Source organism: Agelaius phoeniceus, chromosome 5 (assembly GCF_051311805.1).
Source record: "Agelaius phoeniceus isolate bAgePho1 chromosome 5, bAgePho1.hap1, whole genome shotgun sequence".
Lineage (NCBI taxonomy): Eukaryota > Metazoa > Chordata > Aves > Passeriformes > Icteridae > Agelaius > Agelaius phoeniceus.
Window position 1 is genome coordinate 51,197,551 of NC_135269.1, and position 26,447 is coordinate 51,223,997.

Here is a 26,447-nt window from a genome sequence, read left to right on the forward strand (position 1 = left end):
CTAATCTGATTAAATGAAACCTCAGTGCATCACAGCATTTTGTCATGTCCTCTTGGATCTTATAACCATTTTGCTTTCTGGAAAATAAATAGGCATTTTGAAGAAATGTTGCAGTGCTATTTAAACTGGGAGTATTTTTATTTTGGGGAACTCTTTAAAAAGCTTGTGCATTTAATTACTAAATGTAGGTGTCATTGTACTATTTTGCCACCCATGCTGTCCCTTGAATGTCAATCTGAATTATGGTGCCATCATCTCTCTTTAATGACTCATCTGCTGTTCACTGGGTAACCTCTGCTGTGCTTATTAGAAGAAAGGCTTTGGCTTGTTTGTGTTCAAGAGGTGCTTTTCAGATTTGCACCAGCAGTGTTACTCTAAGCTTTGTCCTGCGGGGCCATTTACCCATTTGAAATGTGGCCATTGATGTCATACTGGTTTGTTACATTGTGCTGATTATTTCATCCTGCTCCCCCTTAGGAATTCAATTTGCTTTTCTTTGCTAGCCTTTGTGACATAGCCACATATATACATATTTATATATAAAAAATACATACATACATATATATATATATATATATATATATATATATATACACAGTATATCTGTTATTAAGGCTCAGACTTGTTCTTTTAGAGTCAGCTGCATGTTCCTCTCCTCTCAGCAGTTTTATTTTCCACAAGGCAGTCCCCAGTGTCTAGAAGTTTAAACCTTCCTTGCTCACTCAAAGAAGTGAGTTTTAGCACTCTTCATTTTGTCTGTTTGGGCCTGCACCCTTAAATCGAAGCATTTATAAGAAAACAGGCAGAGAGAGAGCTTCTTCTAAGGCTATAGGTAAACTTGCAGGCTGTTCCCTATTCATAGTTCTGCATTGCTAGGCGGGATATGTAAGTCAGGCTTCCTCCGCAGCACAATGGCAGAAGTGTCTAAATGGCCCCGGGACAAAGCACCCTAATTATGTGCCCGAGGAGTGCTCACAGCAGACACTCTGAATCCAGCCTATTGAAGTTTTTCTGTACCATAAAACCTCCATATAAATATTCATAAGAGAGAGGGGGACAGGCAGACATGCTTCACAAGCTGCTAATTAATGCCTTTACCCATGGTTTTATTGCTCTACACCTAAACCAAGGACAGGATGTGTTTATCAAGGGCTTCTGAGGATTTGGGGAGCCTGCAGTAGGAGTTCAGTGTTAAAATCCTCTTCTGGTACTAATTCTTTATCACTGAAGAGCCAAAACCTCTTAGTTCTGTTGGAAGTTGAGATCTGAACCAGCAAAGACTTTAGGCAGGTGAATTCCCAATGAGGAAATTACTTTTTTCTGTCCTGGTGTAAATTCACAAGCCTCTTTAGTGCATTGAAATCTAAGTACAAGATTCAAGCATGCTCATACTACTAACTTACCATACATTTTTAGATAATGTTTTCCTGATTCTGGTTGCTGTTAATTAATGGAGCAATTAATTAATTTATTAATTGGCTATAAAAATAATTCAATCCTGGTACATAAGTAATTGAATGTTCTTCTAGTTAGGTACATTGTATTTAACTTCTTAACATTTCAGTGTTTAGTTTGTAATACAAATTTGCCTATGAATCACAGTGACATTCCCAGGCTTTCAGATTTTCATTTCAAAGATTTAATTTCTCAGGATTAGAAAGTCACAGTCAATTTGCAGTTGGTTATTGAGTGTTGACAGCTGACTGCCACAAGTATGAACTTTCAGTTGTACTGAACTAATGGGAGCCTAGGAGGAGTTCTGCAATAGGATTCTCAGCTCAAACTGTGTTACACACTCAGTGTAGGATTGCAAGTAACAAGAGGTCAGAACCTCCATTTTGTGGTTCAGTGCACAAATTAAGGCTTTTCATGGAGTGCCACCACCACCTGAGACCTGTGAAAATGCTTTTTACTGCCTTAGCAAAAGATTGGATTATATGGGGAAGTGGTTACTGCAGGAAGGTGAAATTTCATGTTTACAGTGATTTTTCAAACCATGTTTCTATCATCTTACAGGGCTATTATTTCCACATTTTGGGTCAGATCCTGCTTAACTCAGTTTATGGCTCCTGGCAGAGCTGAAACAATATGAACTAACAAAATAATGTTGTGGGTTTGTTTTTCTGAAATCACAAATCTGCATTGTCTGCTATTACTGTTATGTAAAATGTGCATAAAGTAGACATTAGGAGGATGGGTAGGTGATGGTTGTATGCCACTGTATAGGGGTTTTGTGCTCTGTCTGCATTCACCTGGGCCTTATATTACTTCCCAGTAAGATTTACCATCCCACTCCAAGATGAAGAACATATTGATTAAATAGAAATGAGCAAGATACATTGACTATATGGATCATGCAAAATACCTGATCAAAACATCTCTCTATTTCCAATTATTATGGTATCTGAATTCCAAAATTGTCTTTGAAGTTCCAGTTTTGTAGGTGATTGGTACAGGACTAGGATGAGATTCCTGTTTCCTTCATGGTACTGTCTTGGTCATACATAAACCATGAGACAGACTTTGACCCTAAAACTATATCAAATGGTCACTACAGAGTCGATCACAAGTAACTGAAGAGAATTAAAAATTAAGTCAAAAAAGCAAATGTGAAGAAAATAGTTTTTAAATTGGCCTGCCTGACCTTATTTTATTTGATATCCTCCCCTGCTATTTTTTAGTTAAATCTGTATGAGAAAAGAAAAAAATCAAGTGTCAATATTGCTGCAGTTAGCTACAATAAACACTCACATCCAGGATCAATCAGTACACCATGTTGTTTTCAGCAATTTGTGAAAGTAAAACAATTGTTCTGTAGAACAATACACCATATTTGTGTATGTTTGATGAAGTAGGGGAGCAGATACTGAGCATTTGCTTTTTAAAACATGAGTAAAACATGATGGTCAGTAAAAGTCTGCTCTCAGTGCCTGCATTGTATGAAAAAACATGAGTGGTGCAGCACCCTACCTGCATGGTGCAGGAGCTGGCACAGCACAGAGGAAAGCCCAGACCATCCTCTGGAACCTCAAGCCAACCCCCCTTTTTTGGTACTCTTTTATTTTATGCGACTCCCCAAAGTAATAATTAGAAGCTAAACCAGTGTCATTTAATCTGTCCATATTGACTTTAAAATTTTTGGAATGAAACTTCTGAATAGCTGAAGTGAAATGATAGAATGATATCCCACCAAAAGCAGAGGCTATATTGATTAAACTTGGGACTCTGTGTCCTTGGTAGCTGTAAAATCTGGTTGAGAATTATGGGAACCTTAGCCCCACCCAACAGCACCACACCCTTCTCTTCAGTCAGCCCCTTCCAAATGCTGCCATCTCTGAGCAAAGCTCCAAGATCTGGGAAAAATTATGGCTGAGTGCACTATTAATTTTTTTTCTGACCTATGTGGCATGTACTTCTTTTTTTCCAGTAATTTCTTGGTTGAGGTTGTGCCATAGGGGTTAAATTCAATATACATTTCAAATATATTGTGGTGAAATCTCACTTAGAGATAGTACTTGGAGTGTACTTAGAGTCAACAGGTATGGTTTGGCTTATTCAACAGTGAGTTTCCAAAGGATTTTGTAATTTTATACAGCAGGAGTCAGACTAAAAAGTGACACTTAGGCAAAAGACATACACCCAGGTCCAAAGTTACCCAAGTCTTGAAATATGAGAAATACCTGACTTTACAGATGCTTCACTTCTTTCCCTGAAAGTCTCCTGAATGCTTAAAATTCTGCTTTAGAGTTTGCTAAAAATTTTTAAACTGGATGGCAAGGAACTGCCTGGAGTCTTTTTCATACCTAACAGATAGCTAATTTTAAAAATTAATGAGCTTTCAGGCATCCTTTAAAAATTAAACACTATCAGAATAGGTTAAAATACACATTTGTAGTGTTAAGCTCCATGTAAGCTATTGCTGATTCTAATTCTCCTTTTCACTGCATCCTGCTGGCTTGAAAACTCCACGAATATCAGGAGACAGGTTCTTCTTCCCCTGACTGGGGAGAGGGGAATCTGTGGGGCAATTGCTCCTTAAAAGCACACAAAAGGCAAGGGGGCAAGGACAAGGCATCTGCAGGGGCAGAGGGAAGGTGCTGCCCTGTGCTCATGGCAAGGGGAGCTGTGGGCCTGAAGGGTAAAAGGCAGCCTAGATTACGTATCCACTCAGTGTATTGTTAAGTACTGTATCATGAATGAGTTTTAAAGTAATTGCATTATTCTGATTATTTTTCTCTGCAATCTCTGTTATGCCACTGTATTAATAATTCTGCTGAAGTCTAGTAAAAATAGAAAATTATTAAAAGAATCATAACACAAACCCATAATTACGTGTCTTTGTTTTGACTTTGGTTTGTGTTTCTGGTGTGCCAGTGTTTGTCACATTTTTCTCTGTTGTCTCTATCAATCATGAGACACTGTTTTCTTTTACAAATGATGTGTTTCAGTGATGAGTTGCAATAAGGAAATGATTAAAGGACAAGAGTAAACATGAGATTTAAAACATGATGTTATCATAAGGGAGAGCAATATGTGTGTGTATGTACTTATAAACAAACCCCTTTTTGACAAATCCTTATAGATGAACATTTACGCAGACATACTGATGCACATATATAATAAAATTGTTAGGATTTGTCAAAAAATGGTAGGTTGTGTATTGGTTTACATGTTTTTATATGTTTTGTTTTCATTATGTTCATATTTTTGTTATGAAATAGAGACATACTTTTAGAGATATGCAGTGGGTATTGGGTTTTCATGATGAGCTTTGGAATTTTTCTGTCTTGATGTTGTGGTGTGTAGTTCCCTCCAGGGAGTAGAATGATGTTGGTATTGTTTTATAAAAACTATGTGGCATAATCCCTAGAGTTATTGGAATACTTATAAGAAAATCATCCAGAGCAACCTCTCTCTTCCCCATGGTTATTGAAAAATAATTTCATTGAGACTGTAATATGACTGGAGGGATAATGGTTGAGTAGAATTTGCAATTCCTGCATCAAATAAATGGGACAGGAAAATATATAATAATTAAAGACTTCCTCCTGTAAGGAATGTCCTTCTCTCAATCCCCCCTCCACCAGCATCTTCAAAGGATCCAGTCTAAGGCTGTTCATTCAGGTCCCCAAGATGATTTTAGCCACTGAAATATTTTGCAAAATACAAAGTTTATAACAGCTTGACTTCTCAATCCCTACTGTGCTGAAAAAGCATTTATTTCAGTAAATGCTCCTTTGAGGCAGCTTGCATGAAGTTTACTCTCAAGAGTTTCAGATAAATATTGCCAAAGATTTAGATCTTTCTGGTTGGTAGCTGCTAATATTAATGGACAGAGAGGCATTGAAGAAACAGTATTTAAAAAAAAAAACCACAACTTTCCAAAAGCCAGTTAAAAGTGAACTCTGGGATTTTGGATATGGGATTTAAATTTGTTCCAGTTTTCATTGCACTTTTATCACAGCATTTTCTGTTTGCTGGAAAGAGAATTGTGAATGTTTTTACACTTAGGTGTGCAATAGAAGAAGCAGTGCTCATATTCTTCACTCTTAATTATATTTATTACAGTACTTGACACATTATTTTACTAGAAATTGTGATCATTTGAGTTATTAGAATACCTTGAATGTTGAAGAGGATTATGCAAATAAAATTATATTACCTTTACTATAAGAGGATTATGCAAATAAAATTATATTACCTTTACTATTTATGTTTAAAGCAAGTTCAGTTGTTTTCATCTCCTTCTTACTCCTCTGGTACTGCTGTAAGAGAAATAAATTAATTTTGAAATCAAATGTCTATAGTTTCCCTGACTTGATTTATTTCTTGTTTGTTCATGTCTGATCTGGATTTACTTTTTATCTGTATGATTCCATGAATTTACATATGTTGCATTAAAAGACTCTCTGGGTATGGGGAAAAGAATCTGGGTAGCAACAGAATTATAAAAGAGTATGTGTTAGGAATCACTCCTTGGTACCTGCTTTTTTTTCAATATCGATTCCAATTTCAGTCATAAACACCACCTTGCCTCAGTTCATACCTGGGACAATGGTGTAACATTTTGGGGAATTGCAGTCTTCCCAAGTCCCTCCTGGTTTTGGCTTTGGACAGGATTTTAGGTGCTTCAGCAGCAATCTAGTCCTGTAGTTTTGCAAGGCTATCTCATTCTGCAGGTCTTTAAATTATTGATAAATCTTTGTGCCTAGCCCAAGGGGTTCCCAGGCACCTGATTTCATTTACCTGTGCCTGTTCAAAAATAAGCACTGGTAAGTACCACTCTCCCATCCAAAACTGTCTTGTTACCTTGGTTTCAGTGAGCAGACACTCCAAGACTATGTTGGTGATGACCAGAGAAGCCCTAAAGTTTGCTATAGATAATGCTTTATCTGTTGGGAAATGCTGTGTGGGAGGCTGAACTCTATCAGACCATTTGGTGTACAAGATTCCAGGTGGAAGGAGACATCTGACATTTCCTACTACTTTGCCTGTAGTCACAGTGAAGGTGGCAGCCTGTAATTTAACCATGTTGAATCATACTCCAGAGTTTCCCTCCCAGTTTCCACTGGCTGCTTAGGAAATTCAGGGCCACTCTAAACCTCAGCATGTAAAATTCCAGAGGAGTAGAACCTAAATTGGTCAAACTGGAGTCCATGTTAACTTTGCATGTACAAATGTGTTGGAAAATCCTGATTAAATGAGATTTATAAATCTTAGCTATCTTAGCTGGTGCCATGGGCATTATTTTTCTAATTCATGGCACTATTCACTGTAAAGTTGTGACAGGCGAACTAAGCAGTGTACATTATTAATACTCTGGTGCTTAATAATAGCTACTTTTAAATTAAAACAGTCAATGTTTTTATTCTACTTTTTCTTCTAATTTTTTTTAACTTAAACACAATTTGTGTTAGTAAATAAACATAGCAATGGCCAAATTGTAAGAAGATTTTTATTTTGGCCTTATATTTAGTGCAGGAAAAGTCTCACTTGTCAATGTGTATTGGGATGAGCAGCCTGCACTCAAGTGTGATGGAGGGGACTGACTCTCTTTATATATACCTGATCATGTACCAAAGCCTGAAGTAAGCCTTCACACAAAAAAATATGGGTGAAAACAGATTTTTAAATTTCTAAAGGTGGGAGAGTACTTGGACAGGTCTTGACAGAAGACTTAGACACTTTGACATTCAGAGAAAAAGAATATATGAAATTGTAGAGGAGGGTTATTAAAGTATTTTTGTGTTGGTAAGAATTTTACAGATGGCATTACAGAATGAAGTACATTCATAAGAAGAGGGAGGCCTTACTCTGGCACATGTAGATCATTCTGCTAATGGGATTTATAGTTAGCTACTCTCTTTTAAAACTTCAAGACTGTTACCAAGTTGGGTTCTGAATCTTCTCATTTCCTCTGTCAGTATAAATTAGAGTTATTTCAGTTGAGGTAATGAAGCTACACCATCATAAGATTGATGAAAGATATAGAAGTGAATTCTGTGACAATCCTGTCAATGAAAGAGGCTAAAATAAGTAAATTAAAATTGTGAAAGAAGCACTCCATTTATCATCAGATGTGATATTGCACAGTTTTACCTCTGTTTAATGTACTCAGATGCAGAACCTATACAATGAAAATCTATCCAATAATCTATTTATTTGTATTCTTTCCATATTTGACAAGCACTGATCATCTCTTTTTTTAATTACATGTAGCTTCTTTTTTTAATTTATTATTATGCCATTTTTGCAGTTTGTCTTCCTCTCTGTGACTTCTTTGCAGCAATTTTTTCTGGTGTGTCACTTCTTAGCCACTAGCCATGCACAGATTCTCTTTCAACTACCCTGTATAAGCATTGCTGTTACCATTTAAGTTTGTTCTACAGTTGCTAATTCTTCTCCAGTGAAGATATGTGTATCTTAATCAACAAATAAGCTACTTGCCTGATAACCTGTCTTTGTTAATAACCAATGCCAACTGACAAGGCAAGTGGATTAAAAGAGGGCAAATATGCAATGAGAATTTCCTAGTATAATCCTCCCAGTTTCATCAATAGACTCAGTGAGCCAAAAGTGGTGTCACTGGGTTTAAGAAGTGCTTGTGGATTTCTCCTTCATAGATTTTAAAATAATTTCCAAACCTGTGTAATCCTCTGATATTCATAGCTTCCCACTTCTGCAGTCAGTAGTACCAGTGTACATAGCTGAGCTCTCATGAGACACAATTGGCTTGAAACAAGAGCCTCTATGTTCCTCAAAGAGAAGATTATCTCAGTTTTCAGTGATTGCTCATCCTTGCTGCTCTTCTGAGAGTTCCTGTGCACTTCCTTGGCCTAAGAAGCATGCACGGAATCTTCCCCACGTAAATTGGAATTTCAGTACTGACAAAGCCTTTATCTCCATGGCTATACTACATCATTGCCATGATCCACTTATACCAGATGAACGCTTATGACTTTAGAATCTATCCTCTTTGCTTTCAAATTAGATTTTAGCAGGAAAATATTGAATGGACCATGTATTACAGGACCAAATCATGTTTGCAATCTAAATGCATAGTTCATAATGTCTACCCATACTGCACAGGCAGAACACCAGTGTCCTATTTGTAGATCTCACTAATGCTGACATTACTTAATGTGTCCCAGTTCCCATAAATAAGTGATTCTGGTGTCAGAATCTCATAAATCCCAGCTCCACTCCAGGTGCAACTCACAAGTTCAGGCTGAATGGAGGAAAACCACAAAGAGGTTGTCCCTTTTTCCTCTTGAGTCTGGCAGCTCGTATGTCTTGACACTGCTGTGGCACAAAGGACATAAAGGGTAAAATTACAGTATCCTGGGTATAAATGTCAGCCTCAGATTATGCCTGAGCTTGTATCCTTTGTAGCAAAGCAGCACGTGGAGTGCAGCATCCCCAGACTCTCGAGCAGTGTCCTTAGAAAGCCCTTTTATACCAAGGCTTAGGAGAGGGATCTCTGGTAGATACTTGGAGCTTGTTGCCTCAGCATCTCTGAGAGGAATTTCTCCAATAGAATTTAGAGATTTAAGGTCCCATTTCCTCTATGTAGGCTCTTTTTTTCTGGCACAGAGTGTCACATCAACAGGATCTCCCTCACAGAAAATTCTTTCTGTTAATCACTAAAGCTAATAATTTTTCACCTTTAGATATGCCTATTGAGGATTAGAATGTTTCATTCACAGCATTAAATCAAAAGAAACTCAACTGAGGCCAGTAAGTACACAAGGAATATCAGACTCATGTGAGAAAGAAGAAAATATGGTTATTTATACTTTTTAGACAGGAAAAAGTATCTCCAAGATCTTATTACTCCTAGCACTATGCTTTAACCAGAGATCATGTTCTCTCTTTGCCCTTGCCCTGAACATGAGACAGGGTCAGTCACAAATCAGTCTGTCCTGCTACCCGTGAATAGCAGGGGAGCACTTGCCAGCATTATTTCTGATTTCATGGGCCTTGGGCACTGGGGCACACACTGTTTCAACAGAATATAAAAAGGAACAAGTCTTACAGCCTCAGACAGAAACATTTGACTTTGAAGGAGTGTAGTAAAAGGGGGAGAAAAAGCATTTAATGATATCTTGCATGTCTCCTTAATAGACATGGAAGGATGACCATAAAACTGTTCAAAACATGATCCCAAAACCAAGCTTCCCTGTTCTGTGAATAAACCAACAATTTATAGCAACATGTTCAATCCCTTCCTGGAAACAAAAAAGAATATTTGGTATTTTTTGCTTCATAAAGCAGCACCTCATCCAATAAAATGCTAACTATTTTAGGCACTGGCTGTAGACGTCAGTCAGTGTCACAGGAGTCATGCAGACTGTCAAGCTGATCAAGCTCAATCATATCACAGATTTATGCATAAAACCACAAACTTGACATCAGTTTTGCCTTTTTTTTTTTTTGTGAGTTCTTCCCATCTTCATTTAAATCAAATGCAAGGAATTTGAATACAGTATTTAAACAGAAGTACCTGCTGTCATATATCATCTGCAAAAGGGATGTTGATTTGTTAGCTTTAAATGAAATAAAAGTAAAAAATAAAATAATTTCTTTCCAGCTGGTCTCTACACGTTTAGTTGTTTAACCTGACAGTTTACACAGCAATAGAATGCATGGTTGTGTTTCCCAGGGCAATTTACACCAGCAGCTCAAAGGAACAATTGCTGCATGGCTCAGCCTCACACCCACACAGCACTTTCCTCCACCATTCATGCTAGCTATGAATCTTCAGTCCCAGATGAAATTTGCTTTTCTTCCCTAGTTTTGCCACATTTTTAAAGTGCAAAGAGACAAGACCAAACCACTGAAAGTCTCTGCAGATGCGAGAAGGTTCATGGCAGTGAGTGTGCTGTGGAGGGGCTGTGGACACACAGCTGGTGAATAACAGAGGAAAGAAGGTGCATCAACTCCTGACACCTCCTGGAATCTTTAAAATTTTTCTGTAAGATTTACTGTGTCTCTAAGTGGGTAATGCACCAAACAAGTGAACCTTGACCATTTTTTTCTTATTCATTGAAACTATCTCTCCTTGTTCAGCAGAACTCCCTATGAAATTTAAAAAGTAGTGGGAAACTCTTATCCCCAGGCCCTGCTTAGTTTGCATGTGACTTCAGGAAGTAACAATTAGGAGGACAATGGGTAAAGGAGGAAAGTGGAGACATTAACTGACAGCTGTGAATCACAACTTACACAGCTTTCTTTTCCATAATTAATTGAATGACCAGGCACAATGCACATTGACTTGGAAATGTGGTCCAAAGACACCTTTGGAGAATGTAAATCCTTTTCCACTGCCCTTACTTACCTGTGAGATTTGATCTTAGTCAGGAGTGAAAGCTGTGTATTGTTACAAGGGATAGTTTGGTATTTTTTGGCAGGGAGGGAGAAGGAAAAGAGAAAACTATTAAAGGACAATCACATCACATGGAGGAGGTAGAGGTCTGGTTAAGTTAATAAAACATGGGCTTCATTTAGGTAGCAGAAAGTCACTGTAAGACACATAAACGCTTAAACTTGCAAATAGGAATTATGATTTAACATCCTGTAACCAGTACTGCATTTCTGCATGAGAGAAAAAGAAATGAATGTTATGAAATTGTTTCATTAAATTATTTATTGCAGAGTATGAGCCGAATTTTGCGGCATTTTCTCAAGGAAGCAATCCATATATGTGTTCAGCATGCCTGAGGGCAAATATTTCTTAGATAAGTTGTATTGTACTTCTCTAGAACAGTAATGACAGTTTATATTATGGCTCTAGAAATGATGATCTCAAAAAACATGTATCTGCAATTTACATGCTTTAGTAATTATTAGGGGGCATAGTCATCTATTTGCCCATATCACTCTGTTGCTAGAATTGCCCTAGGACTGGCATAAAAAGAATAACAGTGAAGGTTATTCAGTAGTCAGAGTAAGTCAATGAGCATTTATATACTTAGATATTTCTCTCTAGAAAAAACTAACATCATTTAAAAGTAACTAGTATCTAACCTTCTCTCTCCATCAAATTTATGGGCATATAAGTAATATTTTAGCTATAATTATGCCAATGATAGAACACAATGAAAATAATTTGTCTATTTTAGAATATTGATATTCAAATGTTGAATAATTTTAGAATATTTTATTCATTATCTTTAACATTTATCTTGTATCAGCAGTACAAACATTTATCTTGTATCAGCAGTACAAAGTTACAGAAGTCATGTGAAGTCATGACCACACTGAAGCAAAAGTTTAACTGTCATTGACATCCTGGTTATCCAGAATGGTTCTTTCAAAGCACATGACAAAACAGGATTTCTGCGTGGCAGAGTTATATTAATTTTAAAAGAGGAGAAATTGGAAGGAAGGAAGGAAGGAAGGAAGGAAGGAAGGAAGGAAGGAAGGAAGGAAGGATTGGAAATCTTCTGTTTGCTTTGCTTGTGTCCTTAATATGCTACAATGTTAATGATATTTAGATTCTGTTTAACCAGTACTTATCATTTGAGGTCCAAGATAAGAACAAAGTAAATTAATCATCATTAATTAAAACAGTGATAATCTTATGGGGGTGGGGGGGGTTGTCATCAACACTTCAAGGTCCTGTTAGGCTTCTGGTTTTAATATTGTAAATTATGACTATTTTGCAGATTTGGTGTATGGATACTATAGACAACAGAGGAAACTGATTGAAGAGATTGATTGGTCATATACAGGTAAGCAAAGCTGTCTATTAAATAACTTATTTCACTTTGATATTTTTGTGTTCATTGTTACAATTTTAAGACCCTCATGTGTCTGTATACCACTTGCCATATACCTAAACAATTGCTAAAGTGTAGGAAATGGAATCTGAAAAATTCCATTCAGGAATATGGAACTGAAAAGTTCCATACAGGAACTTTACAATTTACAATAGGAGAGTATTTTCATCTATTTGGATTCATATTTTAATCTACTTAGTAATAGATTACATCTATTACTTTTGGAAAGAGAAAGTCCTCAACATTAAAACCTCAACCTGAGACCTGACTTATTTGATGAAGGCTGGGCCAATAAATTGTTAGGTGCTTGTTAATCATTTCAACATTATTGTTCTAGCAAATCTGAAAAGCAGTCAGAAAGGCTGAGACAAGCACAGCACATTATGAGGGAAAGAACCTATCCATACACTGCACTTGAACTTCTACCCTGTGCTTGTGAGCACTTGAGCATCCTTGCCAAGTCCCACCCTGACTCTCCTAAAAACTCAGTCACTTCGTCTCTCTCATTTGCATGACTAGGAAAGATATATCCTGAAATTTTTCATGCCTTATTAAAGAAGAACAATGGAAAATTCACAATTAGCTTCTTATGTTCTTGCATATAAGTCCAGTGATTTCAGTAATACTAAAAAGGTAATTTTGTCCTAGGTCTCTTTTGCCCAACATGTAGGAAGTGAGTTCTTATGGATGTGTGTAGGCTCCTACATTTTAAATTTCTTAAGCTACTGTTTCAAAAATACCAAACTATGAAAAATAAGGACTGTCAAATTTAAGTTTTTCATAAATTTTATTCAAAACATGTCCCTGTAGTTAAGGAAAATTACAGCATTCTTTTTATTTCTCTCGCTCTCTTTCTCATTTTCAAGACAATTTTTATCTTCTAGTGTAAAACATATCTAACAAGTTTTAAGCCTAGAGAGAATTGAAACAGGCTAGTCATAAAGCCTTCTAAATGGGATTTATAATGAAAACTCCCACTTACACAGATTGTAGTGCAAAATTCAAGCATAAAATCAATCAATACAGTATTTCATGTTCAAAGTTGATCCATTTTTTAATATTGTAGTTAGATGACTGCAGGGATAAACCTCCTGGATTCCTGGTGACCAGAGGGCAATCTTTAAAGGGTAGCAAACAGGGTTTGTTTAGGATATCAGAGGATATAGCTCTTCCCTAGGCTGCACATTGCACCCATGCAGTGTGCATGGGTGATGCTGCTGCAGCATCCATGGATGGATGGATATTTTGTATGGAAAAATAGCACAGAATTGGCATGTCAGCTGATCCATACCTGTTGATACTCTCCCTTAACCTGTGAGATACCTGTGTGTAGTAATCTCAATTCATATGCTTTGCTCCAGTGATTCCCCAGCTGGCAAAGCCTTTCTCCCCATTCAGACCTGTCCAGGAGCCCTGGCTAAAATCCTGCTGCTCCTGCAGCCACCTGCCCCAGCTGCATCCTGCAGCCACCTGCCCCAGCTGCATCCTGCCCTGCCCCAGCTGCATCCTGCCCTGCTCCTGCTGCTTCTCCGAGCCCTCTGCTGCACAAGCTCTGTGTGCCCCCAGCATTCCTAAACAGCTGACTGCATGTGGGGTCAAAAATTGATATTCAAAGCTTTTGGGGAAGGCTGCATGTAAATCAGGAGCTTAGGGCTAGCAACTGTTTGCAAGCTGAGTATTATGGGATGCTCTGCTGAAATACCAGGTAATTGGTTCATGGCGTAAGGTGGAATACACAAACCCAGCTTTCACTAATAAAAAGACAGCCTTCCTGAACATGACAAAAATTTCCAGATTTTAACATTGTGATTTGGAGGCACAGAGGTCTAGAGCCTGAAGCATATGGGTTTTGATCTCCTTCATTTATAATAATTTAAATTATTTTATTCCTGAGGCAAGTGGTATCAGGTACTGTATGTGTAAGTGCTGTACCTAGCACAGGCTTATGTTTGTGAGGCATAGACCAACAGCTACACCTCTGAATGGATGAATGCTTTGTCAGTACATTTTTTTCCTCAGACACCAGTTATATTCTACTGTCTCATAACCTTCTCACTGGAAGAGTGAAAGTGAAAAATTTCATTGAAAGTGAAAAATTAGACTCAATGTGCCAATGAAGTGTTTTGAATGGGCCTGGGGATCCTGAAACCATAGAGTCTAATGCACCATGTGTAAGAGAGATCTAACTGGCTTGGTAAATTAACCTGAGTCTGAGCAATGTAATTCTCTGTATCAAATAAGAAATTTGAGATATATTAGCCACATTGGGTCAATATATCCCTTTACTGGGATGGTGCTGTAAGATGAAAGTAAAATGGAGCTAGAGAGTTTTACCTGCTAAAATCAGCCAATTTCTGAATGTGAAGTTTCATAATAAAGCAATTTCACATGCTGGAAATTAATGAGTCACCATCAGGTTTTGACTCTTGGATAAGTGTATAATGAAGTCATAAATGTTACTGGAAAGATTTTGTAATACTTCTAAGAGCTCTGTTTTAAGCCATGAACTAAATCTGCATTTTCATGCATTAATTTAATCTTTTGTGTCCTGACTTTGCATGTATTTGCATAAACAAATACCATCTTAAAGAATTGGAAGGTAAAAGTTCTTGTTACAGATGCAGCCAATATTTTCTGGCATAAGGGGATGCTGAAGTTAGCCTATTTGTAAAAATTACTTTATTTTAACAACCTTTGATTATATTTTTCATTAAAGCAGTCATAGAAATTTTTTAAAATGTCATGAATATTTTCATATGGTATCATACAGCAAAAAGTGAATCCAACCATTTTTTGTTGCAGAAAAACCCTGGCATACTGTGAAAATTCAATCTCCTTAAATCAGTTACATACTAATTGATAAGCAAAGGTCATTTACACAATATTTAGTCATTCACATATTACTTCAAAGCATAAAGCAAGTAATATGAGCTTTGATTACTTTCTGTCATAGAAGTGAAAGATTAATTTCTTTTTTTTTTTGATGCTTTGCTTATCTGAATTGTTTTTGACAGAAGGAATGATATAATGTTGTTTTCTGGTTCTGATGTTTGGTTTGGGTTTTTTTAACATGGCTGGTTGATAGTAGTCCATCAAAGTCCAAGTCTATAATTCACATGTAAAACTGGCAAGTGATATCACAAATTTTTTTTTGTTTTTGTCCCCAGTGAAATATCTTTCTGTTGGGTTTCACCCCTGGGATTTTGGTTCTTGTTCACAACAAACAAGTTATGTGCTTTAGGGGGAAAATACACAGCTGAAATTTGTTAAAAACAAGAGATTCTAAACAGTCTTCAAGGAATTAGCAAGCCAAGTTTTCAAACATTTTTAAAAGTTGAATGTTCTATGTAAATAAATACCATAATCAGATCAATGTTCTTTGTCTCACTGTGTAGGAGTGTTATGTTCAGCCTGTGCTGCCATTTATTATGTGATACACTGTTACACGCTTGCTTTACAAATATTGGCAACTCTGATCTTGAGGAAAGGGTAATTTTGGTATAAACTGATTGGTCTCCAGGTATTCAAAGAACATTGCAAGTAGAATCTGAATAATATTTCCCTTTTCTCTGGGGAAAAGCATCATGAATCATAGAATCACAGTATGATTTAGGTTTGAAAGGGCCCTTGGAGATGATGTGATTCCAGCCTCAGCTCAAAGCAAAATGATCTTCAAAGCTGAAACAGGAAAAGTATGGAAAATCTCCAAAGAAGGAGTTTGATCAATGTGTTCTGTTGTTATTTTGAAAACATTTCTTTTCTTTTACTCAGCTTCAATATGTCTTATTGCAACCTGTGGCCATTTCTTCTCACCCTTTCCTTGTGCACTGATCTGTAGATTGCCTTTACAGAGCAGTAGACTTCAGCTAAATTCCCTCCCAGCCTAAGCTTCAGCAAACTCAGATCCCTCAGCCTCTCCCCATACATGATGTACACCCAGACCACCTCAGCAGCCTTTAGTTTGTAAATATCCATCTCATACTGGGTTCAGGAGGAAATCAAAACTGGACCCTGCATTCTCAATGTCACCTCACTGGTGTGCAGTAGGGGGAAAAAGTCACTTCCCTCATCCTGCTGGCTCCACTCTTGCTAAGGTAGCCCAGGACAGTGTTTGTCCTCCTGACTGCAAAGGCACACTGCTGACACACACATAATTCATTCCATCAGGATTATTAATTAAGATATTCAGATAAGTTTTAATATCTGATGTTTTTCAGTAGTAATGTATAGTGATGGTGCTCTTGTGGCACCTGCACCAATACTTCTTTCAGTAGCAATGCCTAAATGTAATGATTTCTTTGTTTTGCTCCCCTGTTGAACTAATTGAACTAATCTTGTTAAACCTGAAATTGTTACCTTTTTGTGTCTGACTCAACAGCCTCCTGGAGATATTCCCCTAGTTTATTATTCCCATTACTGTTGCTACACAGATAAAACTTTAGTTGTTATTTGGAAGTCTAGGTTTGCCATCCCAAGTCTTATAAATGTGCTGTGATTGCTTCAAATGTTCATTCCTGTTGTTTGGCTCAGAAATTAAAATGGCCTTTGTTTTCAGTGGTACTGAGAAAACACAGTTTTCTTTCTTGCCCAAACAAGAGCTAATATTTTAATTTCAAATGTTCCATCATATTTCAATACTGAGGAGATTTAATTTCAAAGTCACTTCTCATTAAGTTTATGGAAAAGCATGTTGTTGCTTATGTCCATAACAATGCATGGGTGTATTTGCTTTTCACTCAGCCTAAAAGTGAGCAAGGATCTACTAGCTGATCCACAATCTCAGCTGCGGCCCAACAGAATGATTTTAACACTGGTAGCTAACTGCTTATTCTGTAAAATGTCTGCTGCTTCTGTTACCCAGCAGTTCAGTCCAGGTAAAGTGGAAAATTTGAGTCTTCCCCCTCATCCTCACCCTGTGTCTCTGTTCACCAGCCATCTGCTGGGAGCATGGACAAGGTGGGGCATGCAGGTGCTGCTCCCTGCCCTGCAGCGAAGGTGAAGGAGAGGCTGTGCTGCTGAGGTTGTGTGAGCGTGGGCACGGTGCTCACTCCCTGTGAGACAGCTCCAGGAGCAGGGCAAAGGGAGTCAGGAGGGAAGGGCAGGGTCTGGGTCTGGCCATCACCTCCCAGGGTGCAGCATGATAGATGAGCCACTTGGTGAGCCAAATCCTGATGGTCAGCCTGTGTGTGAGAGGGGGATGCACCAGCAGGAGCCTGCTGGAAGGGGGAACGAGGAGCTGCCTGCTGAGCTGACTGCTTTAATGGACTGCTCTGCCAGACCAGACTGAAACGTCTCCAAGAGAGCCCTGGCCAAGAGTTGATGAAACCTTCTGCTTTCATTGGTTTGATAAAACTGTGTTCTCGGAGATGATGCATACCAAATTAAGTTCCTTTTTTTTTCCTTGCGAAGTAAATACCATAGCAGTATCAGCATCACTTCATGAGAAGATCTTGTCTTTTTATGACCTCCTGCCAAATACATCATTTTGTGCTTCGTGTTCACCAGGTATATTCATAACTGATGTGCTGTATCAGTTGTGGGTAACCCAAGAGCCATATGCTCTTGGGCTGTGTGGGTTCCTTCATTAAAGGGTCAGCTTAAAAAATTAAAATAACATACTTTCTTTTATTAAGTCATAAAATGGTTCTGCAGGGGTCTTTTTTAATAGACTTTATGCTTCAGAGGCTGTCATACCTTTTCTTGCATGACATCTCATTACATGTATTTATAACCCCCAGATCACACAGCCACTCGTGCTTCCAGTCTTTCGTCATGAAATTCACAGGAACACTAATTAAAAGCCTATTACACTGTTAATGGTTTTGGAAAGCTTATGATTCCACAGCAGAAATTACATAGTTATGCATCTGTTTGCATCAAAGGGACAAGATGTCCTCAAGTGAAAAGCCACATGCTGGCATTTCTGGCCATCAAGAAATTCCTTTTAAGATATCTCACTGTACTGAATCAACAGCACAAAGCACATTATTCAACAGAAAGAAGATGTCTATTTAGTATATTTGTGGATTTTGAATCCGTATAAAATTATATGGTTCAGAAGTCTGTTTGCATTAAGCTTACTTTTCGATGAAGAAAGCTGATCTTTGAGCAGTAGAAAGCTATTAGCAGCAAAGTGAATTTATTTAGCTTTTATTCAGTAATATTTCTAGGGTAAACTGAGTGGTAAAGTTTTCAAGGGATTTTGGGGGAGGAAGTAAGAGAATTGGATCTCAAATTCATGGAATTTTCTAAGTTGGATTCTTGTAGGACAGGTCTGAATAACAGCATGTTGGTATTCATATTTGTCTCACCACTGCTAAATTATAGCATTTTTATTTCAAATAATATTAAAGTGATCAATTTGCCAAAGTTTCCTTTGATGGAACTCAGATAAGACTGTTCCTTCCTCCATTTCAGTCTTCTAATGCTATAAACAAAGAAAACCATTTTCACAAAGTGCAGAGCAACTTCTGAGCATCATCAGATTTTTCAAATGAAAAGTTGGCTTCTGAAGTACAGAAGTCTGAGACATTTGCATAGTGTGGCACTGCTATTATGCCAAGATCTGTTCAGGGGTCAGAAAGATGTAGAAACTTCCCATTAAGTAAATCCATTTGGAATTTAAAAGCTTTTTAAGAGTGCTGTCTTTGGGAATATACCAAAGTCAAATGGAAAAAACCAAATTTTGAATATCTCACAGCAAACTGCAGCCTCTGGTTAAGCCTCTTTGCCCTTCAAAATGATCATAAAAGAATCCTTTTGCACATACTACTGAATGATTTCTCATTTACAAGTGCATTCAATCTGGGCTGCAGTAGGAAGGTTGTGTTCTTGGGGACCACTTGCTTACCAAATGCACAGATGAATACTTTGAGGTCATCACCTCCATATCAAAATGATCTGTGGGTTTGTGAAGTTTAGAGCCCAGCAGATAATTCTCCCATTGCTTATGTTTACAGAAGGCCATATTCAATTATCTGCTCCATCCAATAAGTTTTGGACTTCCTTACTGACATTTTTACTCAAAGGCTATTCTGCTGTATTTATAACAGCTTTTGGTTTTTCCTGAAGAGTTCAAACCCCACTCATTTCAGTATGCACAGTTGGATAATACCTAAAAAATAATTCTGTGGATTTCACTCACAAATTTGAAGCCATTTCTGATCTTGCTGTATCTCATTAATTCAATAGATACCAAACCCTTCTGGGTAGATATTCCATGTAATGTTCTTTAACCCATAAGAATTAAAGCAGCCCCCCAAAGGCAGACTTAAAAAACTCTGTGAGAGAAGGAAGATAAAGGGTACAGTGAAGAATTGAAGAATCCTGAGCAGAAGGGGACCGTGGAATGTTATAAGTTGTTTTCCCACCGAAAAAAAAAAAAAAATTCAAAACTTTTAAATTTGAGAAACTAGGAAAACCCATCAACATTTCTGTCTTGGAATAATCAGCATTTGCCACTAGATTTATCAGTTCATGAACTGTTCCCTCAATCATTCCAATGCCAGAATCACAGAATTTCAGTTCTGAGCATCTCTTCCACCTGTGAAAGTGCACAAGACCTTTTTTTTTGAGAAGCTGGGTCTCTCTGCATACATATTTAGCTGGTTCCTGCTATGCTTGAAGAGCTGTGCTTCCAACAAACTCTATAGACAAGCTGTGGTGGCCTCTTTCTGCTCTCTTCCAAGAACTTTCTTTATAAGAGAGTAAACTGTGCCTTGATCTGATATTGCCTGGCATTGATCCTGTTTTAGGAGCCACAGAAACAATTGACTTATCTTCTTTCAGCCTTTATCATAGATGCTGCATTTGAAACCTAAGCTGTTTTCCCTCTGTCAGTGGCTCCTCTGTCAGTGCACTTTATCTGATGAAAACTGTGTTAACAAGAGACGTTTTGAAAGGGTAGTTACGAAAATTAAGGTATTAAAAATGTAAAAGCAAAGAGAGGGATAATGTGTTGGATGCTAGAAAAAGGAAAGAATCATTTACATGTAAGGACTTGGAATTTTTTTCCCAACTTCTGATATTTCCTTACATGTGTAAGGAGCCAGTTCAGGGCTTGAGTGCATGGCTATAAACTGATTGCAATTATTTTTACTCCATTAGTGGTATAAACAAGCCCAGAACAAAAAACACCCAATTTTTTTAGTACCCCGCATGAGTAACTGAAAGGGAAAAATTCAAAAAATTGTTCCTGGAGTATTTACAAATACTGGGGCAATTCTCCTGTTTCAGAACAGAGTGGATTTTCTGGCTGCTTGTACATGTTTTGACCACTTTGCACATACACAATATGATGAATGATCAAGTTATATTTTTTCCTGTTGTTTTTCAGGAAAGCAAATATTTATGTTTAGAGTTCTAGTGAGTGAAAAATTACAAGCTAAAAGGTTTTTCTTCATTACTATTATTATTCATATGTAATTTCTTGAAAGCTAGCTTCAAAGTAGGGCTGTGGTGTGTGTGAGCAGAACACTAGCACATTACCTGTTTAATCTGTATCTCACTTGCTTTCCAAGTATCCAAAAAAGATGCAAAGTGGCCAGCACAAACAGGCAATAGACAATATGTAATATACGTTCTTAAGGAGCAGGAACATACTTTAAAAAAGGCAAGCATTCCTTTTGTTCATCTGTAAGTAACCACTCCACACAGATTCAGTAATTATCATGGCTAATTTTACCAACACATTTAGCCACCAAGATGAGATCTGTACACCTGCCAGTCCTAATGTGATGTGCATCCGATCAAAATGAGAGCACTGCTTGTTCTCCTCTGTGTGAAAGCAACTGATGATAATCTGTCGCAGTGGCTTGATCACACATCTGAAGTTCCCTTTGAAATCATTTGTTTTTTCCTTAGAGAAGCTGTGGAGCATGTGCTAAAAAGAGCTGTTCTGGATGACTTCCTGTGTCTCCTCACTTCATCCCATTCTCAAAGGAAATTTTTCTATCCTTTCCATTTTACACTTTTTGTCATATTGCTTTAGTTCTTCTCTTAGAGTGCAGGCGTGACTTGTTTCCCTTTTGCATTACAAAATTCTCCTTTTTCCCACTATCAAACAATCATGTAGGGTTTTGTTGCCTACTTCTCCTTGACATTCTTAATAGCTCCATGAAGTCACTGTCAGTTTGCCACTTTATCTCCTGTGTTTCCAGGAAAAACTTTCCTCCCGAGTAACTAATGGAGAAAGAGCTGGCTGAGTGTTTCCATGACTATCTTGCAGTCTCTCCCAGCTGCCTTTTCCTAAATGTCAGAGCCACTCTCCAGCCTGGTTACCATGGTGCCTTCAGCTGGCATGCCTGCCAGGGTTCACAGAGCCAGCACACCCACTGAACGTTTTATGGGAACATACCAGGAGAGAAGGCTCTTACCTGCTGTGCCACAGTTAAATAGAACATATCAAAAGGTACTTCTTGGTGCATATTCTGTGTAAGATTGGCTCCAATTTAGTAGCATAAAACCCATTCAATCAATTAAGGAAATTCCCTTTGTCCCTCCGTTTGTGAGGGTAGTGGTACATCTATAGATGTGCTACAAGTTACATACATAAACCTGCTAGTGAGTTGCCAGCTCAGCAGGTCATAAATGTAAGTGCTGCTGGAGAACAATGAGGTTTCTACTGTGCTATATTAATTAACTATCTTCTATAAAAAGATTTTAAGGTGTTTTATTTTTCCTTATAATTTATTATTCAATTTCAAATACTGTTATTAGCAAAAGAAACTTTTCATCAATATGGTTTCCTGAGGTGAAAGTCAATACAACTATAGTATATTCTGTGTCCCACCATTGGAAAACCTGATTTTTTAAACCTCAGGTTCATAAGTAGCAATCTGTTGATAGATTAGTAGCTGAAATAACAAAATCCTTTTTAAAATGACAATGGATTTTAAAGTTAACTTTAAAATTCCATGCAACTGAGTCATATTGTTGTTTCTAAAATTTGCCTTTGTTCCAAATAATAAGCTGCTAGTAAGTTTTGTTCAGTCAATTGTTTCAGGTTCAGCTGGTCATATTCTCTTAAACAAATGGTTAGCTAGAGTGCAAGCACATTTCAGGTGATCGTAAAATAAGAGCTCTGAACTACAGTGTATTTTGATCTGTCTCCTTGATAAATGTTTTGTATAGAAACAAAATATTCTTCTCCCAGTTGCTCAGCTTTAGTTTTTGTGAATGAAGTGGTATTTTCCAGTCCTTTAATTGAATCTTCAGGGTTTTGTTATTGGTACCATATATGAACCCCCCAACTCAAACACTGCTGCTACAGGCAATCATGCCATCTAACTCTGAAACAAAATTAATTGAAATCTGTTTTAAAAATATGAGGAATATTTTGCTTCATAGTTTCACTGAAACCCATTCTTGACTTTTCATAAAATCATAGATTCATTTACATTGGAAAAGACCTTTAAAATCATTGAGACCACCAGCACCACCAACACTGCCAAGTCCCCCACTGAACCATGTCCCTTAAGCAACACATCTTTTAAATACAGCCAGGGATGGTAACACAGCCACTTCCCTGAGTAGCCTTTTCCTTATGATGAGGAATATTTTTCTAAAAGCCCATTTGAATGTCCCCTGATGCAACTTGAGGCTATTTCATCTTTTCCTGTCACTTGTTACCTTGGAGAAGAGACTGACCCATACCTGGCTACAGACTGCTTTCAGGGACTTGAAGAGTGAGAATTTCTACCCTCACCTCCTTTTGTCCAGAACAAACACACTCAACTCCCTCAGTTGCTTCTCATCAGACTTGTGGTCCAGACCGTTCAGCAGCTTCATTGCCCTTCTCTGGATACACTCCAGCACCTCAATGTTTGTCTTGTAGTGAGGGGCCCAAAGGATTGCACAGGATTCCAGCTGTGGCCTCTCCAGTGCCAAGTACCAGAGGCCACTCCCTTGCCTGGTCCTGACTACACTATTTCTGATGCAGACCAGAATGCCATTGCCCTTCCTGGCCACCTGGGCACATGCTGGATCATGTTCAGATGGCTGTCAACCAGCACCCCCAGGTCCTTTTCCACTGAGCCACAGCCTGGAACATTGCATGGGGTTGTTGTGACCCAGGGGCAGAATTTGGCACTTTGCCTTGTTGAACATCATCCAGTTGCCCTCAGCCCTTTGATCCAGCCTGTCCAAATCCCTCTGAGAACCTTCCTGACCTTCAGCTGATCAGTAATTTGGCCCAGATTTGTGTCATCTGCAAACTGACTGAGGGTGCACTTGAGCCCTTCATTCAGATGGTTGGTTAAGATCTTAAATGGAACTGGCCCCAGTAGTGAGCCCTAGGGAACCCCACTTGTGACTGGCTGCCAACTGGGTTTTCCTCCTTTCACCTCCACTCTTTGAACTTGGTCATCCAGCCAAACTGATTTGGATTTCCAAGCTAGCTGTATTAGTGGACTGTTGAGGTAATCTGGTTCTTCTGGTAGAATTGATTGTTTTGTTTGATTGTTTTGTTTGTTTGTTCTTTGGGGAGTTTCTTTCTATTGGCAAAATTTGTCTGCATTGATATCCATTTCCTGTTAGTTTTTTTAAGTTAAACCACAATAATCTGGTCTCTTGGCCCCCTTTGATTGTTGCACTAGCTTTTTCTGCTCAATTATGTTTCATCTAAAATTATTTTGTCTTCAACCAGAGTGTCATGCAATTATCCTACATGAACTGTTCCCAGGACTTTTTGCAGAGACATTAATACTTCATTATCTTTACTAGGAGTTGCATGGTTAGACCTTCAGTACACCCTTGCCTTTCCATCAGTTTACAGCCCTCTGAGACTGTCAGACATGGTCTGATTCTCCTCCTCACCCATGTTTTTCCTATGTTGAGATTCTTATTAGTAACAAAACCTCCCACTACTGTCTAAATGTATCACTTTCCAAATTGCATTGTTGAATTTCATGCCATATTTAATACTGTTTTTCTCAGGTCAGCTGTTCATCCCATATGCTGTACTGGACCTCCTTGTGATGGTGTTTTCACATGTCATGTGACATGGTAGGGGGAAAAGTAGGGGAAATTAGCAAAAAAAAAATAGGGGAAATTAGCAAAACTGAGAATCTCCAGAGCTTCCTGCACACACACAGCCTAGTACTTCCTATTTACTGCTGCTTACTATTTTTCTTCTTTTCTCATTGAAAAGTACTGAGTTGTTAGTGCTGGTGATAACAGCAACAGGATAATATGGTAACATTTTGGTGTATTTACAGATCTATTCAGCACAATTTAAAAATTACAGATTTTCTGCTTTTCCAGACCCTTTTTGTACTCCTTCCTTCCTTCCTTCCTTCCTTCCTTCCTTCCTTCCTTCCTTCCTTCCTTCCTTCCTTCCTTCCTTCCTTCCTTCCTTCCTTCCTTCCTTCCTTCCTTCCGCCACTTCCGCCACTTCTGCCACTTCCGCCACTTCCTTCCGCCACTTCCTTCCACCACTTCCTTCCGCCACTTCCTTCCGCCACTTCCTTCCCTTATTTACTTTCTTTCTTCCACTATATCTTTATTTTGAAATCATCTAAACAGTCATCTGTGCTCTCATTCAAATTCAACAGGCACATTCAACCTTACTCTAACTCCACTGCCTTTATGATCATGTGTCAATATAAGGAAGTTGTCTTATAAAATGTTCTATATCCTAAGTGAAATACCACTTATGTTGTAAGTTTATTTCCTGTTCAAGCATCACAACGTTGCAATAATTTATAGTCTAAAAATAGACGGCTACATGAATACTTAATATACAGTTAGTACCTTTATTATGCTATCACTCACAGATAAATCTCTTTGATAAATTCCTGTGTAAATAAAATTTAAATTATTGCTTAGTTGGTACAAAATTCTACAACTGCTACTAATTACCTATACTCGGATTTCAAACTTCATTGCTACTGCCTGAACTAAAGCCAACTGAAATCAGTGAAAAAGATATCCCTTAACATGAAATTAAACTACAGTTCAGTCCTAACCAATAGTTATGACCAATTTATATCACATTAACAGTGGAGTATGTTTCTAAACAAAATTTTTATGTGCGGATCTTAGCAATGATGGAGCAGGTAGGAAAAATACTGAGAAATTGAGTGCAAATATTTATTCTACTTTCAGTGTGTAAAAAATTACCAAATTAATTTAAAAATTATCATAGCAAAACTAGGAGTATTTGGCAATTAGGTGAGGAATCACTTCATAAAACGCAGTGGCAATTAGCTGTTGCCAAGCAGGCCTCCCATTATTTTACATTCTAAGAAAAATTACAAGCTTATTAGCTTTATTCTGCAAAGTCAGTCATCAGTGAAAATTGACATTGATGTTAAATTGTCATGAAACTTCATATTTGGCACCTCTCTAAGATGAAGGGCTAAGTTTGTACTTTCCAGAGCCATTGTCTTAGAGCATGGTAGTACGAGATTCAAAATAATGCAAGCAAACACAGCTTTTTCTACACAATCAAGAATTATGTAGATTTTTAGTTTATGGTAATGTTAGAATAGAAAATAGTTTCATAAATCCTTTCAAGACGTATGCGAGAAATCTCCCTAGATGTGATCTTCTCCACTATTTTCACTAACATCTCAGGTAACAGAAGGGAGGGCATTTGCAAATTCATGGGAGACACCATGCTGGAATTTGCAAGAATTTTGGGTGACATAGTAAGAATTCAAAATGTAATTAACAAATATTCTGAAATTATTCAAGTAGAATTTTTCATTAATGTGATAACAACAAGCACAAATTACTCGCACCACGAAAGAAAATCAAGGATGTAGATGCAAAATGGATACTGCTGGTTTGGTGGCTGTATGGCAGTTAGCCATAATTGCATCTGAATCAACAATATGTTGTCATTGCAGAAAAGGCAGTCCCATTTTGAGGTGAATTAACAGGAATGATGTATAAGGCATGGGAGGCAATTATTCTGCTCTACTTGTCGCTAGGAATATCTCAGCTGTACTTCTGTATTTATCCTTGGGCTGCACACTTGTAGAAAAGACAGTGACAAATTGAGAGAAGGTGCAGAGAAGAACCAAAAAGAATGATTGGTGTCTAAGGAAGCCCAAAATCCTTGGAAGATAACTGAAGGAAATAAGTTAGTGTAGAAAAGGGAGTTAGGATAATATTTTTTAAATATTTAAAAGCTGTCAGTTGTTCTCGATTCCACTGAAGTGA

At 37.8% G+C, this 26,447-nt stretch overlaps 1 protein-coding gene across 8 annotated transcripts in view; it reads left to right on the forward strand.

Annotated features, from left to right (window-relative positions):
• Positions 1-26,447, forward strand: part of PTPRZ1 (protein tyrosine phosphatase receptor type Z1) — a 133,262-nt gene that overhangs the window by 30,128 nt on the left and 76,687 nt on the right. For all 8 annotated transcript variants that reach the window (XM_077178986.1, XM_077178987.1, XM_077178990.1 and 5 more), the window contains exon 2: positions 12,168-12,233. In XM_077178986.1, the coding sequence (XP_077035101.1) occupies positions 12,168-12,233 (66 nt within the window). The remainder of the gene's footprint in view (positions 1-12,167; positions 12,234-26,447) is intronic.